The 16,353-nt window shown below is 43.3% G+C and overlaps 1 protein-coding gene across 1 annotated transcript in view; it reads right to left on the reverse strand.

The window, feature by feature from the left end:
- Positions 1–1,420: 1,420 nt before the first annotated feature.
- HPGDS (hematopoietic prostaglandin D synthase) overlaps positions 1,421–16,353 on the reverse strand; it is a 30,710-nt gene continuing 15,777 nt past the window's right edge. The window contains exons 3-6 of the mRNA XM_014943259.1: positions 8,790–8,882; positions 6,019–6,128; positions 2,565–2,663; positions 1,421–1,903 (exon numbers count right to left, since the gene is read on the reverse strand). Coding sequence (XP_014798745.1) covers positions 1,739–1,903; positions 2,565–2,663; positions 6,019–6,128; positions 8,790–8,882 — 467 coding nt within the window. The 3' untranslated portion in view covers positions 1,421–1,738. The remainder of the gene's footprint in view (positions 1,904–2,564; positions 2,664–6,018; positions 6,129–8,789; positions 8,883–16,353) is intronic.

Genomic DNA, 16,353 nt, shown 5'->3' on the forward strand with positions numbered 1-16,353 from the left:
TTTAAAAATATTTTCACAGTATGAACTATACCTAGCTGTTACTAGGCATTTGTGGCTGTGTTGTACATTCCAAAATGCACAGCTGGAATAGGGTGAACACATGGGAATGTCAGCTCTGCCCTGGTGTAAGGGAGAAGGGTAAGATTTAATTCTTTAATTCCACTTGGGTGTTTTTTTTTTTTTTTGACCAAATAGTGGGATTTAACAGACAAACACAAGTGTTTAAATGCTGCAGTTGATGAGGTTGTCTGTTTCAGCTGAGTGTTATCCTAGCCCAACTCAGCCCATTGCATTTGCATGTTACCACCTGTCTGTGGTTTGGTTTGAGTGGTGTTTCGGTGTGTAATCAGTGAATGTGGTCTGGCTGAGCAGTTGGTTCCTCCTTAAACAATCACACCCCGGGGGTCAGTGTCTTTAAGTGCTATGAAGCTCGTAGGTGTTTCTGGCTTTTTTGTTTGTTTGTTTACTATGGCTGTTCTACCCTCTTTGTTTGGGAGTTTTAAGAGATTGTAGAGTCATCATCCTTGGAAATATTCAGAAGCTGTCTGGACACAGTCCTGGGCAGCTGGATCTTGGTGGCCCTGCTTGAGCAGTGGGTTTGGACCAGATGGCCTTCAGAGGTCCCTTGAACCTCAGCAGTTCTGTGATTCTGTGTCTCTGGTTGGGAAAGATGTACAGAGCCAAAAAAAAAAAAGAAAAAAAAAGAAATCTGTAGCCTGTTGCTGAAGAAGAGAGTGGGAACTGAAGAAGGAAAAAATCCATAGAGCTGGAACGAAGCATGCCAGGAATTGCAAAGAAGGTGGAGGTACCATATTGGAATAAGCAAAAGATTGGACTTTGCTTTCAGTTCTGCCAATACCTGGTTTGTCTCTGAACTGCTGGTGGCTGGTTGGTGTCACTCGTATGATTCAATGAAATAAGATGGTGGGGGGAGAAGCAAGTGGTGAGGGAAGTACTTCCTCAACAGTGGCTGTATTCAGCCCACGGGATTACCCAAGTTGGTTGTGGTTTATCTGCTTACACCAGACACCAGAGTCCTCTTGCAAGCACTTGTCTCCCCTTGAGTTTGTGTAAACTGCTTGCATCTACAACTCTCCACGTTGCTGGGATATCCACCTAGTTGTTTTCCCCAGTGGCAGAAGAACAAACTGGTTTGTCCCCCAGTTTGTGTCTGCTACTTACTGGAAGTAAGATAATGAGCTGCTGAATGTTGTTGCAGCTGGTATGCTTGGGGAGAACTGATGCTGGTGTGGGCTGCTTGAGGAGCTTGAAGTTTGTTGACTAAATGGGTCTTTTTTCTTTCTTTTTTTTTTATTTATTTTTTTCTGTTCTTTATCTTTTGCTTTGTGACCTTAGTCTTCCCACAAATGTATTAGCCTGCTTTGCTCCGAATTGAAAGTCTACAATAAACAAAGTATTGTTGAGGTTACAACTCTCCGGGAAGGTTTATTCATCTCCCTTTGAGAGCCCACAGAACATTAATTGGGTTGATCAAGCACTTTATTAGTAGTGGGGGGCAACGTTGTTGAAACCACATCTCTCCCTCAGGCTCTGCTCCACTAAATTAGCTTTATAGATTCTCTCCTATAAATGGATACAAGTGGTAGACTTCGATTCGATATAGCATACCCGTCTGAAATTAATTTAAACAATTCTAAAATTAATAATTTAGAGCGTCTGTCATGTTGAAAACTAAACATGCATTTGGGTTTTTTTTTTTCCAGTCTGAACAGCTGATCTACATTATGGTCTTGGGTCTTTTCTGGATCCAGGCTGCAATAGCTGGAAGTGCTTGCACTCTGTCCCGCAGAGCCAAAAGCCTGGGGTAGTTGTCTGCCAGGTCAGGTTTACAGGACAGAAGGGTCGTACTGCACACATCCCAGTAGAAATCAGCCCACGTTACCTGGTGGAAATGGGAGAGAAAGCAGTCAATTTTAGTTGGTAATCTCAGAAGCTGGGACTGCTAATATTCCCGGTAAACTGCAGAAATGAAACATGAATTGATCTGGTTTGTGTTGGTTTTGTGGTTGGTTACAGAAGTAGTAACTGAATTGCAGTGCAAGGCTTGACGAGTAAAAAATTATTAGATAAAACCCTTGCTACAAATATTACCTGCACTGTACTATTAATCTTTCCTGCTGAAACTGTGCTGCAGAAAAGTGTTTTGATTAGTTCCCAAACAGTTTGGGTAAAAACAGGTATCGCATTTTCTTAAGGTTTTTTTCATATTGTTGTATAAATTGAGCAATGATTATGAGTTCTAAACAACTCCTATCTCTATTGACTGGCACAAAGGCATTTATCATGTTTTGTACCAACATGCTTCTAAACTGGTTTAGCAAATGCAGCTCCTAGTCCTGGTTTGCCTCACTTTTCTAATGGTATGGAAACCAGTTTTCACTGTACAATTGAGCAACCAACTGTGTATTGGTAAGAACAAAGAATTAACAGAGTGGGGAGAGTTGTTTCATGGGCTGGCCTGAAATACAGGAATTCAACAATAGTCAATGAATATATTTTACTGGCAACCTGATTGTAATGGGAGAAACAAAAATTATACTTACAGACTTTCCTACCAGCCACTTGTTATCGCCCAAGAAGGTATCCAAATCTTTCAGTAACTCAGGTGCTTTGTTGGTGAGAATATCATCAAATGCTTTTTTCTGAGGGAAGAGAGAAACACAAAGATGCACACCAATATGTTAAGCACAGCAAAACGAAATTTTTGGGTTTCTTACTTGTGAAAAAGAAAGCTGAAATCTGAAAAAAGTGACAGTGAAATCATGTGGTCTGACCCAAATTTTAAAGTCCTCTCAGTTTGCTTTGGAAGAAGGAGTTTATTAACACGCAAATCAGGATTAATACAGCAAATAGCAATTATTTAAGATGAGTAAAGAAACGCAGAGGTAACTGTCATTTGGATACATGCAAAGGGGTGCTATAGAATTTTGGAAAGCTGAGATAATTACCCATTAAATGGGTGAGATGCCCAAAAGAGAGCATTCCTGGCTCAGTGAGCCTTGGGTTAAGCCAGTTGCTCTCTTAATGAGCACCTGAGAGCTCCTGGGTGCTGAGACATGCTGTGTGGGGAGATGCTGCTCATTTATCTCTGCTAATAACCACCCAGCGGTGGTAAGACAGTAGCCCTGCCATGGATTTGGGAAAAATCCATCTACAAAATATATTCCCAATGTTTTGTGGTCATATTTTGGTGGGATGTTAGGTTTTCTAGAGTATGGTGTGTCAAATTTTCAGAATCCCTTAAGCTCAGTCTTTCCTGCTGTCAGTCAGATGTGGGCCAGTTATTTTTCCTTGCCAGACCTTCTCGTGTGAGATGTGGAACCTGGGTTTTGAACTTTTGTTGGCTTTATCTTTGACCTTTTCTGTTAGCAGGTTATTCTCCTTTTTTTGTCTCCACAGTAATGAGAATTGAGGTGCTTAAAACATGTTTTTGAAGGATGTGGGCATTAGTATTTGTATGTTAATGGATGAAGGGTGAGTCTGTGTATGATGGTGGTGGCTCTCTGCTAGCTGTTTCCCATAGCAGAAAGTTTTGAGGCCACTTTTGAAGAATTAGTTGTTTCCTTTAAAGAAAAAAACTGTTTCTGGTTTTCTCACCTGCATGGAAGCAGTTGAGATTGCAAACTGTTGTGATCATCTGATCTGACCCATGTGGCACAATTTGTGCGGTCAATGCATTTGGCCTAATTTTGGAGGAACACGCTCAGGCTTGGTTAAATAAGCACTGGTATGCAGGAATGGAATTATTTCAACAACTTTTAAATTCAGGTTAATGAAAAAACATAATTCAAAGAGGCAGCAGCCTAAATGGTCAGTACTTCTGCAGACATGTTTCAAGATTTGACATAATTTTCTGCTGTCGGTTTTAGTAACTGAATGTTGTGACTGCAAGTAATGGCCAGAAATTTGCAGTCCAGAAATTTCATATTTGTATTTGGTGCTGTAGCATTTCCTTTTTTAAGGGAAGTTCCCCTGCCCTCCCTGCAAAAAAAAAAAAAAACAAACCCAAACTATTGTGTGATCATGCTGGTAATGACCTCCCCGAATACAGAAGTATGCAACCAACCCATCAGTCTGGTAGTGACGTGACCAGGATCCACCTTTTGGAGTAGCAGAACGTACTTGTCTCAACCCTGGAGCTCTCCAGCAATGTGTGTGTATGGCAAAGCTGTTGTGATGCCAGCTATTATATTTTTTTGGGGGGAGGGAGGGAGGTAGGGTGAAGGGAGAGCCTTGCACAGAAGGAACTTCTATGGGCACCTTCCATCTCTGCTTCCTTTAACCTCGCTTGACTTTCTGTTGGCTACTGGCTGTATAGCATAACACATCCTTTCATCTTTTCTGAGGGATGTGTGTTCCTCTAGTCCCTTGTCGGGCCTGGGGAAGTTTTCTGACTTTTCTGCTTCACTGTGTGTACATGAGTTAAATCTGGCCTTGTGAAACCAGGAGGTGCCACTTCTACCACAAGGTGGCGGCAGTGGACCCAGGAGGAGGGAGGGAGAGCAGCTCACAGTGAGGAAAATTTTACGAGACTTCCAGAAAGTCAGTTTCTCGATCTTCCTTAGCCCCAAAACGCTCCCTTGCATGCATACGTGCGTACAGGCATAGAAGAGTTGCCTGTGAACTCTTTTCTCTTTTAAATTAATCACCGGTGACAGGATCTGGGTCCTTATTTTGGAGAAGTGCTTGAGTACGAGCTGGGACACACGCAGGCGTTTTCGTGGGAGTTTCCCTGAAAAGGGGTAGGAGTACCGTGGCAGCAGAGCTGCTTCTGGGCTAACGCATTAGCAACAGTGGGGCTGTTCATAAATGATTAAAAATCATGAGTCAATCTCCCCTTCCCAAATGAGAAAACTTCAGGAAATCACTGAGCGATTAAGTAATTCATATTGCACTTTCAGATTTTCCCCTGCAAGATTTCAGAGCACTTTCATATTGTTACATTGTTTATTATGAGTTTTAGTCCACATTTTGTAGTCTGTGGTTTCTTTAATAAGATACTCTCGTCTATCTGAAATGTTATCTTTGAACAAAGGGCAGGTGGCTGCACTGGTAGTTAACAGTGAAACCTGTTGTTGGATTACCCCTGTCCTACAAGGGTCAGGTCATCTGCTTGGGTTAGAGCTTTGTGTGGAGCCATTGTAACACTGGAGTTAACTCTTCCATCACCCTCTTCCCCCAGCAGCTGATCTGCATGCTTGCATTTGGGGCTCTGGTGAGAGGGACTGGACTAATGCCAAAAAAAAAAAAAACCCAACCCCAAATGCTGCAGGAATTGCCCATGACCATGTGTTAAAGTAGCCATGGCAGCCTGTTAGCCTGGGGTCAGTATTTGCAGAAGCACTGCAGAGGAGTGAGATGAGGGAAATGAGGGTCTGGAGAGCATGGCCAATGGCTGCAGTGAGAGGGAGGGATGTCCTACTTCCCCTCTCCATCAGTGTCCACTGTCCTTCACCACCCCACTGTTTGAAGAGCATCTGTCCCTGGCAGCTGATGTTATTGACGGTTGGTACTTATTAAAAACCAAGTAGAAATCAAGATGCAGAAGTGCAAAAGGAAGATGGGAAGGAACTGTTAATCCCACTCAGTTAGCAAAAAGAGAAAGATTTGCACTTATTCTGTTTGCAGCAAGATGCAGGTATTACACGCTGCCTGCTGGCATGAAGTGTCCTGTCTTTGCCCCTTGAAGAGCAGTTTGATGGGTGCACGTGTGGCACCTTTGATTCAAAGTGAACTGGTGAGGGGTGGCTCATGATGGCCTCGTCATTGCTTCCACCGAGGGTGAAAAAAATCTAGTGAAGGAAGAGGCGGGAGGGAGGAGAAGGCCTTGGCTGGATTAGTCTGGAAGAGGAAGCACAGAGCTCCTCCAGCTCAGCTTGGCTGAGGTGAGCTGATGGACCCAGAAGTTGGCACATGTCAGTTTCTCCAGAGGAGATGCTCAGATATAGAGTTATGGCTTATGTGCTATCTTTTTTTTTTAATTAGTGATTGTCTTACTCTCACGTCCTGGTTTTTCTCTGCCCAAGGGAACAGTGTCATGAAATCGTCTATGGTGTCCACAATGGCATCAGCTAGTGCCTGTTCCACAGGCGTCTGACCTGCCAGACCTGTGGGAAGCAAACACATGAAGGGAGGTTACAGACAGCGTTGGCAGGTATTTTTCATGCCCCAAAGGTAAATTCTGTTCTCTGGGAACATTTCCATAAACATAAACATTTCCATAAACATGCTCTTCAGGGCGTTTTTGGTGCTAACAACATGCATTTGACTCCTTGCATCCAGATGCAATCTCATTTACCTTTGCTTTTTTTCCCCATCCAGCCTCACGTAGCTATCTGAAGTAGTGAGTTGTTTTTTCCATCACCCGAGCCCACGGGCTGACTACTGCTTCTTATCCTTCTTATCCTTCTCTCTGCTTTCTACCATCCCAGGGCGTTCAGTGAGGGTCAGCACTAATTCCCTTCTGTTAATCTTTCCCTATCCCAGCTTTCAATGTCTTTCTCCATCTCACAGTCTTTCCAGCTCTCAAAACAACCTCCAAAAGTGCTGCTGTGAGTCTGCTTTTCTTTCCCTCTGTCCTGCCTGTTCAGCCCCATTTTGAACCTCCTAGTGACATCCTGTTGGCTTTTTTCTTACCTTATGGTATTCAGGCACCTTAGTTGAACCTTGCCTTGTTTACAGATCTGCTTTCCTCACCTGCTGCCCTTTGGCTTGCCAAAGTGCAATCTTCTCAGTGCTGTTACTTTTTCCCCTCACTCATTCCACAGACCCGTGTTCATTCTTTCACTGCTGTGCAGGTTCAGCTCATCCTTTTCTTCCCCTCTGCGTTCTTTAAGTCTCACCTCTGTGGCTCCTATAAATCATCTCCCCATCCTCTGCCAAGTCATCTCCCTTATTGAAACTATGCTTTTTAGGGCAAGGGCTGTGCCCCTCCTCCTGGGCATCAAGTTCTGTGAGCCTTCAGCAAAGAGTTGTTAGTGACAGTCACCTAACAATGCCATTGCTTAATTTTGAAGGCTTAATGACACGTACTCAGACTTAGCAGCAAAAGCAGCAAGCTTTCGTGATGAATTTGAAAATGTTTGTTTTTTTTTTTCCCCTTCCATGCATGCTTTTTTCCCTGCTGTAGCTGAGAGTGTGCCTAACACTGAAAGGAGAAGAGCGTGCTCTGAGTTTGCTCCAGAACCCCAGCTTTTGTGGCTGTCGCAAGATGATGGACAAGTTATTGAGGGAATGCCCAAGTCAGAACTTCAGACCGTAAAAGGAGCAGCAGCTCCAGATGAGCCTCCCGACAGGAGACAGGGAGGGAGACAGTGTGGGTGGAAGGTGAGCTTTCTCATAGTTTCTCATTACCCAGGTTGATGCTCGTCATTCCCTTCTCTTGCAAGGAGTAGATTGTATCGAGGATGGAGGAAATTGGCAGGAACACAGTGCCACAGACATGCTTGAAAGTATGTTGTGCTGGTGCCTTGAAGAATAAAGCTCTGCCCTTCTGCCCATTTCCTCAGTTGGAAAATGTGAGGTATTTTGAAAGGCAGGTTACATCTCTTTGCTCAGAGTGTAAAAAAGGAGGATAGTACTCACTTCCCCGCCCCATTCTTTAATTTGCTGATGTTCAGCACACCACAAACACAGCCAGGCTAGTTTTGCAAATGGCTTTGAATGATAGCTTGCTGACCTAAACCAAACCCTGACTACTCACTTTGATTTACTTGTATTATTAAGTCTTATATCACTTTATCTACCCAGTTGAGTACTTCCACAGCATGTAAGTATTTAAAGATACAAGTGATGTCACCATCTGATCTAATCTCTCCGCCAGCTCAGAATTGTTGTCTAAATCTGCTTCAGAGCGCTCTGCCTGCTGACTCTGATAGTCTCTAATGCTTCCAAAACCTTCTCCTCCCCTTGGTCATCTCTCTGCTTAGCCTGGCAGCTCAAAGCTTAGCTCCAGGTAAAACTGCCCTGAGAGCCTTAGGGGAGCCGCAGGTACATGCTTTCTGTCGTGCAGTGACAGCTGAATATAAAGGTTATTGGCTGGAGAAGTCAGCCCAAACCCCAGGTATTGTATGCAGAGGGGAAACTCAGTCAGACTGAAGGAGATTATTTCTGAGTTTTTCCTTAGGTGTACACATTTACAGTGTAAGTATGAAGCTCAGCCAGGTGACTTTAGCTATGAACATCGTAGCATTTCACACTACAGGTTGGTACTTTTAACCTTCTTTTGGTTTTCTTTTTCGCTGTCTATTTGACATTTGTGTGACTCAAAATCCTGTCGTGCGACATCCTACTGCATGGTCCTTGCTCTGTTGCTTCTTCCCGATCTTGCAACTGCAGGAGATGTAGCCTGAGATCCCTTCAGGATTACCACAGCAGCCCCCACCCGGAAAGCAAAACTGGCTCCAAATTATGGTAAGGAAGGCTGCTGAAGAAGGGCATGCCATGGCACAACACTCCTTGATGCTTTTTAACCCATTGCTCTTCGAGTGGCCCCTATCTGGTAGCATCCTACCTGGTATGCTGCGTTTCTGTGTCTGGCACTTGGCACTGGCAGACAAACTACAGATGGAACAAGAGGCTGATAACTATAGCTGTTCATGCCTGGGAAAAGCCCTGGTACCACTCTTGCCATGCTGATATTGACTTCTGCTTGGTTGGGCCCACCAAGGTGTTGGTTTGTTTCTGGTTTTGCTGTGGCTGGACGTATTTTTCCTGAGCATTAAAGGTGGGTGTAGAACAGAGCAAGAAAATAGTCAAATATATGTTACCTGTTTCTCTGGCAAGGTATCTTGCTATTGCCAGGCTCTGGTGAATGATAACTCCATCTACTTCCAGAATGGGGATTTTGTGGAATGGGATAGCTTGGAGGAGAAAAAAAAAAGAAGAAAACGAGCAAGAAGTTAAATCACAGTCCTTGACAGTGGGAGTCTGTAGCAGTTGTGCTCTTAGCACTCAGAAGGTATGCATTGTTACAGCACTTAACAGTTTCACAGTATTTCTGCAGGGAAATGCATAGACTTCAAAAAAAAAAGTAGGGTTAAGGATATAAGCAGGTCGCACTACAATAAGGCAACTATAGTGTAGAAACCAGCTTATTTTCTAGTCTTGTGCTCTAAAGGCTGAATGTGCTCCTACATTCCCTGAATTCTTTATGCAGAGACACTTTCGATAGAATCTTCTTTTTTTTTTTGTTTCTTTTTCTCTTCTGCTTTCTCCTCTACAGGGGAGTGACTGCCAAGGTTAGGCAAAGTACTACCGAGGATTTTTGTAATGCAGGATCCAGCTGGGGTATGAAATAAGAGATCAGGCGAAGGCCACAAAGGTGCTTTTTCACTTGTTTTAAATTCAGAAGCAGTGATTCAGGAAAGTATCTGTATTTCAGAACTTGTATTGTGACATTTCCCTTGACAGTCATCACCAAGAGCCACATATAGCTTTTACAATGAACTGCAAATGCTAACAAGATACTCAAATTTAGTTGGCTTGCATTCAAATGAAAATGCAGTCTGTCATGGGAAAGATGACTCCACAATTTAAGTATAAGGGAAGACAAACTAAGCAGGTGTGATGGCTATCTGTAAGAGTTTGAGATAAGAAGACAAACTTATTTTTCGGTTATTAATGTAGTACTATAATGTATGTGAAAACTTGAGCTGCTGTTTCGCTTCATTCTGGAGAAGCTGTTGGCATGATATCAAGTGGGGCCGGAACCTCAGAGAGAACCATCAGCTGGGAAAAACTGTCGCGTTTAGGGTGGGGAGAATCCACTCATTGAAATGCGGTGCTGTTCACCGGAGGAACTTTAAATCTCTGTGCTTCAAAGGACGCTATTTCATCAACTCCAACCACATGATCACAAGTGCTGATCACAGCCAAATGCTTTGTACTTGGTTTTCATGTGGATTGCGCTTTATTTATGTAAGACGTGTACCCATCTTAAGACTGTTTTGCAATGTAAAAAGGCAGTAGTGGAAAAATGAGAATGTTGGCTATTGGAAATGCGTAAGATGCTTTCAGACCCAGCAGACCTGTCTTTGTGGGACTCCTGGGATACCATTTCTATTCTGTAAGGTTTTTTAGTTCTTAATGAAAAGAGAAAAATAGATTTGATGCATTTGTGACCTGTTTATCAAGATAACTTCATCAGTGATACAGTAGTTGATGAACACTGTGGTGTGGCTCTGCGGTTTAGCGTGCAGTATGCGAATCACATTAGGTACAGGATCTTAGATGTCAAATCTGTATCTGCAAAATGAATTCAGCAACTGTGGAAGACATCCAGGACTCCTCTGCACATTTTTTTTTTCCTTTTCCATTAATACTGTGTTCCTATCTGAACACAGTACTAACGATAGCTTTTTTTTTTTCCCCCTAAGTTTAGCACACTGTGAGGCCAGTATAAATTTTGATGCTGATGACTAGCCAGAAGCAAAGGAACTCAAAGAGCATTAACTGCTGTACCCCAGGGAGAATGCATGCACTGCTAGTTGTTACTGAAACAATAATAGACTTGTTGTACACAAGACTCCATATGCTTGTTATCCAGAGAGCAGCAAGGTCTTGGCAAGTCCATGTATTGCTTCATTGAGAATCCAGTGAGAGAAAGACGGGTCCCTCAACGCTAAACTGAAAAGCTCTCTGGTTGTGAAAATGAGAAGAACCCTGGTGCTGCGCTGCAGATTAATGGCACAGAGTGCCCTGAACATCCCTGCCTCTGAAGCCACTGAGCTGGGAAATAACATTTGCATAGGCAGGATACCAGTGCATCTTTCAAATGAGTGCAAGTGGAGGGGCTGAGAGTGTGTGTGATGGCTGGACGGGCCAGTGTGGTCAACCTACAGCCGTGTTCAGACCTCACACAAGCACACGAGGCTGTGCACCAGCCCCTGTGCCAACAGGCAACGGCAAAATTGCGGCCAGCTCAGGAGCAATAACCGCTGTCCTCGAAGGAGTTAACCAACCATCTTCAGAGGTCCTCCCCGGAGTGCCACAGGGCTAATGCTGTTCTGGCTGCGTCAACGTGACTAACCAGCCTCTGTAGCAATAACCGTCAAAACACCACGATGATCGCTGCTCAGGTTGGGAAATTACAATTGCTTCATCTAGGAACCGAGCAGACCATTTTCTGCTGTCTTTATGTGTGGGAGGCAAGTCTAAAAGCCACAGCTTTGACTGGCATTTCATTTTGTCGGTCACTATAAATAAAATGAAAGATGGTTTGTTTGTATAGATACATATTAATTATTTTTTTAAGAAACCCTTGATTCCAGGAAAAGGAGGGAGGCATCTTTCTGATGACTGAGCAACATGGATTAAGGTGTGAGAGGCAGCTGGTTGGCAGAGAAGTAGTAATGTCTCATGCTCTGTTTCTCAGGAATTTCACCATTTCTGGATTTCTTATTTTTTTTCCTAGCAATTAAAAAATTTCAGGGAATTGCTATTAATTCCTTGGAAACAGGAGTAATGCCCACAAAGTGCTTCCTCCTCAGTGCCGAGCTATTTTCATGAAGATCTAATTATTCTTTCTTGGAAAAGAAACCTCGTTTACCTTTTAAAATATACAAATGCAGCTTGGTTTTGTGTGCAGTAGAAATATTCATACACTTGCATGATTCATAATGCAAGTATACAAGTAATAAATTAGAGCAGATTTTATTGTATGTGTACCCATGAGCCTTAAATGTCCAAAAGGAATTATGCTTTGATTTATAATGAGGCTTGGGTGGGTGTGGGTTTTTTTGCTAAAAGACAGCATATCTATTGCTGTCATTACTAAACAATGGACTATTTAAAGCATAACAGATGGTAAGTGGGAGCTGTTTCTTCCTTTCTTGTGTGTTCAAAGTCCCATTTGATTTTTTTTCTTATAAAGAACGGAAAAAAAATTGTGATTTGGATATAAACATAGATCACTTTTTTTCTTGCTGATAGAGTGTATGTATATGATTATACACTGGCTTTTGTCGAGTATTGAGTTAATGAGCTGTAAATGAGTGCAATTCTGAGAAGTCTGATCGCAAGTACACTTGTGCTGTGCAGATCATTGGAAAACTTTATCACTTCTTTTTGGGTGCAGGGGATGTTATTCTTGCACACCAGAAAGTATGGCAGATAGCCAGGCTGCTCTACAGTTAAAGAAAACAGCAAAGAACCGTCAAGGGGCAGAAAATACTTACAGTACATCATCTCCTCTGTATTGGAGGAGAAATTATAAGAGCTTATAAAGTTGTGTTTTCAGCCTGGGAAAGTTTAGTAAGTAAATTAAAAAAAATGCTTTTGTATCATTATTATCCAAAATTCGTGTAACAAGACCAATGTTTTTAGTAACCTGCAATGAAGTATATTTTTGCTCCTGTAACTTAAAAGAACAATTTCCTGTATTGGTAAATTCATAGCAAAACCAGGAGATTGATTGTATATATACATTTGGATGTTGTGGGCAGGAATGTTATTCCCTGTGAAAACTACCTTTTCCAAGTGGAAAAGAGAGGGTGTGGATTTGTGTCACGCAGTTCATCCTAAGGAAGGATGTGAAGAGCCTTTCCACTGGATGGGCACAGGTTGTTTGCTGGAGGCAAGGTCAGGGTTCGACAAATGACCTTGATGTGGCCTCTGGACACCTTGCCCATAGCCCATTTTTTGAAGTGCAGCAAAAAGCACAGCCAGGACATATACTCAGGGGCTCCAAACTACAGCAGAAAACCATCTGTTTGTACATTAATTTAAACAGTTACATTTAAACTCATGGACATGGGCTTCTGTGGCTTGCTTTGAGCCTCCTCTGGTGCTTTTGGCCTTAGCTCTGCTCAGTGACAACACACATTCAAGGAACCTTTGAGGACATCTAAATGTGCCATTGTATTAAAACTGCTAGATTTTACACGTTTTTGGTGAAAGTTGTGGTTCATGTGACTCCAGATGAACAAAGCAACTAGTTCAGTTCCTACATTAGAAGAACAAGTGAAAGAGGTGGCACATGAAGCTGGAGTGAGAGGGATTTCACTTGGGTAGAATGAGGGTTGTGGGGGCAAATCATGAATGACATACATCAGAGAGCAACGGTGACTGAACAGTTACGCCGAAGTAGCACAGGCTGGAAGGATGTACGTGTCACTTGGCTAGTTTTTTTTAACCTTGGATCCGTTAGGGGGCTGCTTTGTGCTTACGTCAGTTTATGCCCTTGTGTATCCATATGAATGTCTTTTCTGTGTTTTTCAAAACAATGTTGTCTTGCAAAGTTTTTTACTCCCACTTGAGCAAATACATTTTAAGAGGAAAACCAGAAAAATCTGCTGCCGTCATCGTACAGAGAGCGTCATTCCTCAGGCATGCACGAAATACATGGCGTTTCGCTTTTAGTTTCTACTTGCTTTGTTGCTCATCTGAAGTAGAAGGCACTATGAACACTTGTGTTGATTTTCAGGTTTAGACTGAAAACTCACCAAAAAGAGGAACAGGGTTTTTTAAAAGTATGCTCTTTGGATATCTAAACCTGTAGTCTTCTTTAAATTGAACTTTCATCAGCAAAATGTTGACTTTTCCTGTTATCTTGGTTATTCATTGTTTTTAGCATTGGATGCTGGAAAGAAATCTGCACAGACTTTACACTGCCCGTGAAGAAAACCTTGACAGAGGGTAAGTGTAAGACATCAGACTGATCTGCAGTCTCTTCTCATTTTAGGAGCAACTCACTGAAGTATCTGTGCAGTGTTTAGGAGTTGGATTAATTCCTTTTTATACGTACTTTCATTTTGGTTGGCTTTTGTGACTGGAACTGAGATGTTTATATAGTCTCTGCTGGATACTAAGCAGGGGCCATGAAGTCTGATGTGTGTTAAAGCAAGGACATCTGTATAAATTGTCTCCATCCCATGAAGTCCCTAAGGGCTGTGATAACTATTCCCACCCCGGCATGCCTACAGGCAGTCACCAGTGTTCAGGCTTTCCCTTTGACCATGAGCTCCTCAATTGTCTTCCTGGGAATGACTCAGGGGATGGTGCTCACATGGGCCTGTGTTTTTTGTCAAGGACAGGAAGGGGAAATGGAGCATGGAGCTGAACACAGATTTGTCCAAGCCTGGCAGCCAGGGTGGTTGGCTGCTGATGTGGAGAAACCAGACGTTAGTGCTCTACTGTTCCTCCCCAGCCAGTGAGGAGACCCCATGCAGGTACAGTTTTTCATTTTCTCCTTCCCTTAGCTTTTTCTCCCTTTTCCACTGATCTTCTTCATTATTCCTCTCCTCACCATCTCTGTTCTTTGCCCCTCGACTTATTCTGACTTGCCTCAAGCTTTGCTCCCAGATGTGAGTTCAGGCTCCCCAGTTACCCCAAGCTGACCTGCTCCTCCCCATGCTCCCTCCTGCCTGGGCTGAAATCATTGACAGCCTTGATGCAAAGCAGCTGGTACTTAAGCATTTGAATGTTCCTCAAAACCTGAGGAACGGTTTTGCAATCAAGCAGCTTAGTTTGATGTCATTTGGTGATGAGGTTCAATAAGGCCGAGTGCCGGGTCCTGCACCTGGGTCACAACAGCCCCCTGCAGCGCTACAGGCTGGGGAAGAGTGGCTGGAGAGCTGCCTGACAGAAAAGGACCTGGGGGTGTTGGTCGACTGTCGGCTGAACATGAGCCAGCAGTGTGCCCAGGTGGCCAAGAAGGCCAACAGTATCTTGGCCTGTATCAGGAACAGCGTCGTGAGTAGGACCCGAGAGGTGATCGTCCCCCTGTACTCGGCACTGGTGAGGCCTCACCTCGAGTACTGGGTCCAGTTTTGGGCCCCTTAACACAAAAAAGACATTGAGGTGCTGGAGCGGGTCCAGAGAAGGGCAATGAAGTTGGGGTCTGGAGCACAAGTCTTATGAGGAGAGGCTGAGGGAGCTGGGGGTGTTCAGCCCAGAGAAAAGGAGGCTGAGGGGAGACCTTATCGCTCTCTACAACCACCTGAAAGGAGGGTGTAGAGAAGCTGGGGTCGGTCTCTTCTCCCAAGTCACAGGAGACAGGACAAGAGGAAACAGCCTCAAGTTGTGCCAGGGGAGGTTCAGGTTGGATATTAGGAAAAAATTTTTATCTGACATTGGAATGGGCTGTCCAGGGAATTGGTTGAGGCACCATCCCTGGAGTGTTCAAAAGACGGGTTGACATGGCGCTGGGGGACATGGTTTAGTGATGTTTTTTTTGTCAGAGTTAGGTTGATAGTTGGACTAGATGATCTTGAAGGTTAAATTTTTAAATCTTTCCATTAATATTAAAACACGATCATGAGAAACAAATACATGAGACCCTTTGCATCTTTCAGTAAGAGCTTTATGAAAGATTTAATTTTTGTAAGGCTGGCAGAGGAGTAAGGCCCTGGGGAAGTGACTGGCCTGGAGCTAGAGGCATCCAGGATCTGTATCCTCTACAGAGGGGTGACTGGGGTGGCACTCTGACCTAACCTCGACCCAGCTTTAGTGCTGTAGCTATTACAACTCAGATTCTCCTTGGAAGTGATTGCTAAATGCTACTTTTTATCCAAAGATAGCTATTTACACATCCTAGTTAGAGTGACGTGGCATCGAGTCACTCAGGAAATGGGCCGAGTGCTCCCGTGAGGAGCTGTTGTCTGCTGTCAGGGAGCCCTCAAGATTTATTTATTACGTTGGAAGTATTTTCAGGTGCAATAATTAGTCTGTCAAGTTCCCGGAGGACCTTTCAAGCACCGTTCCACCCCTCTTAAACCCACTGTAAAGCCTGAGTAATTGCTATTGCTTCCCATTCCCTGGATGAGGCACAGAACACAAGCTGTCACTGGGTGCTGGCCTGAGATCGCAAGGTGGTGGTAGCTTTGTGCAGGGTTACAGTGGATTTTCTGCTGTATCATGACTTAGGTCAGTCCTTTTTGTGAGGAGACTGTTACGTGGTAATACAGACCCTTGTATGAGTCTTTTACATGCTAGCGCACAGATCTCAAATTGACTATGGGACAAATGGTGGCACAGTCAAGTCAAAGTCCGTTCAAAAGGAACCATAAAATGTGAGTTTGTTTACTTATTTAAACAATTATTGGCTATATAAAGAGTAAATGTTATGTAAAGCTGCTACTTGATATTGGGCTGTTTCTTCAAATTCAGCGCTGAAGCTAGTCAACACTCATACTTACATACTAGCTTGCTTAAACTTGCTTATATTAAAACTACAATCCTTGCCTGAAATCAGCAACTGGAAAATTTATCAAAGATGACCCAATTGGTTATAGAAGTAAAAAAACATGTTGAGATATAGAAATTTCCATTTTAGAGTGTTTAAGCTAAATGACACATGTTTTTATGTTATAATATGCTCACCCCCCCCCCACC

The sequence above is a fragment of the Calidris pugnax genome, unplaced genomic scaffold (genome assembly GCF_001431845.1).
Source record: "Calidris pugnax isolate Ruff unplaced genomic scaffold, ASM143184v1 scaffold15, whole genome shotgun sequence".
Lineage (NCBI taxonomy): Eukaryota > Metazoa > Chordata > Aves > Charadriiformes > Scolopacidae > Calidris > Calidris pugnax.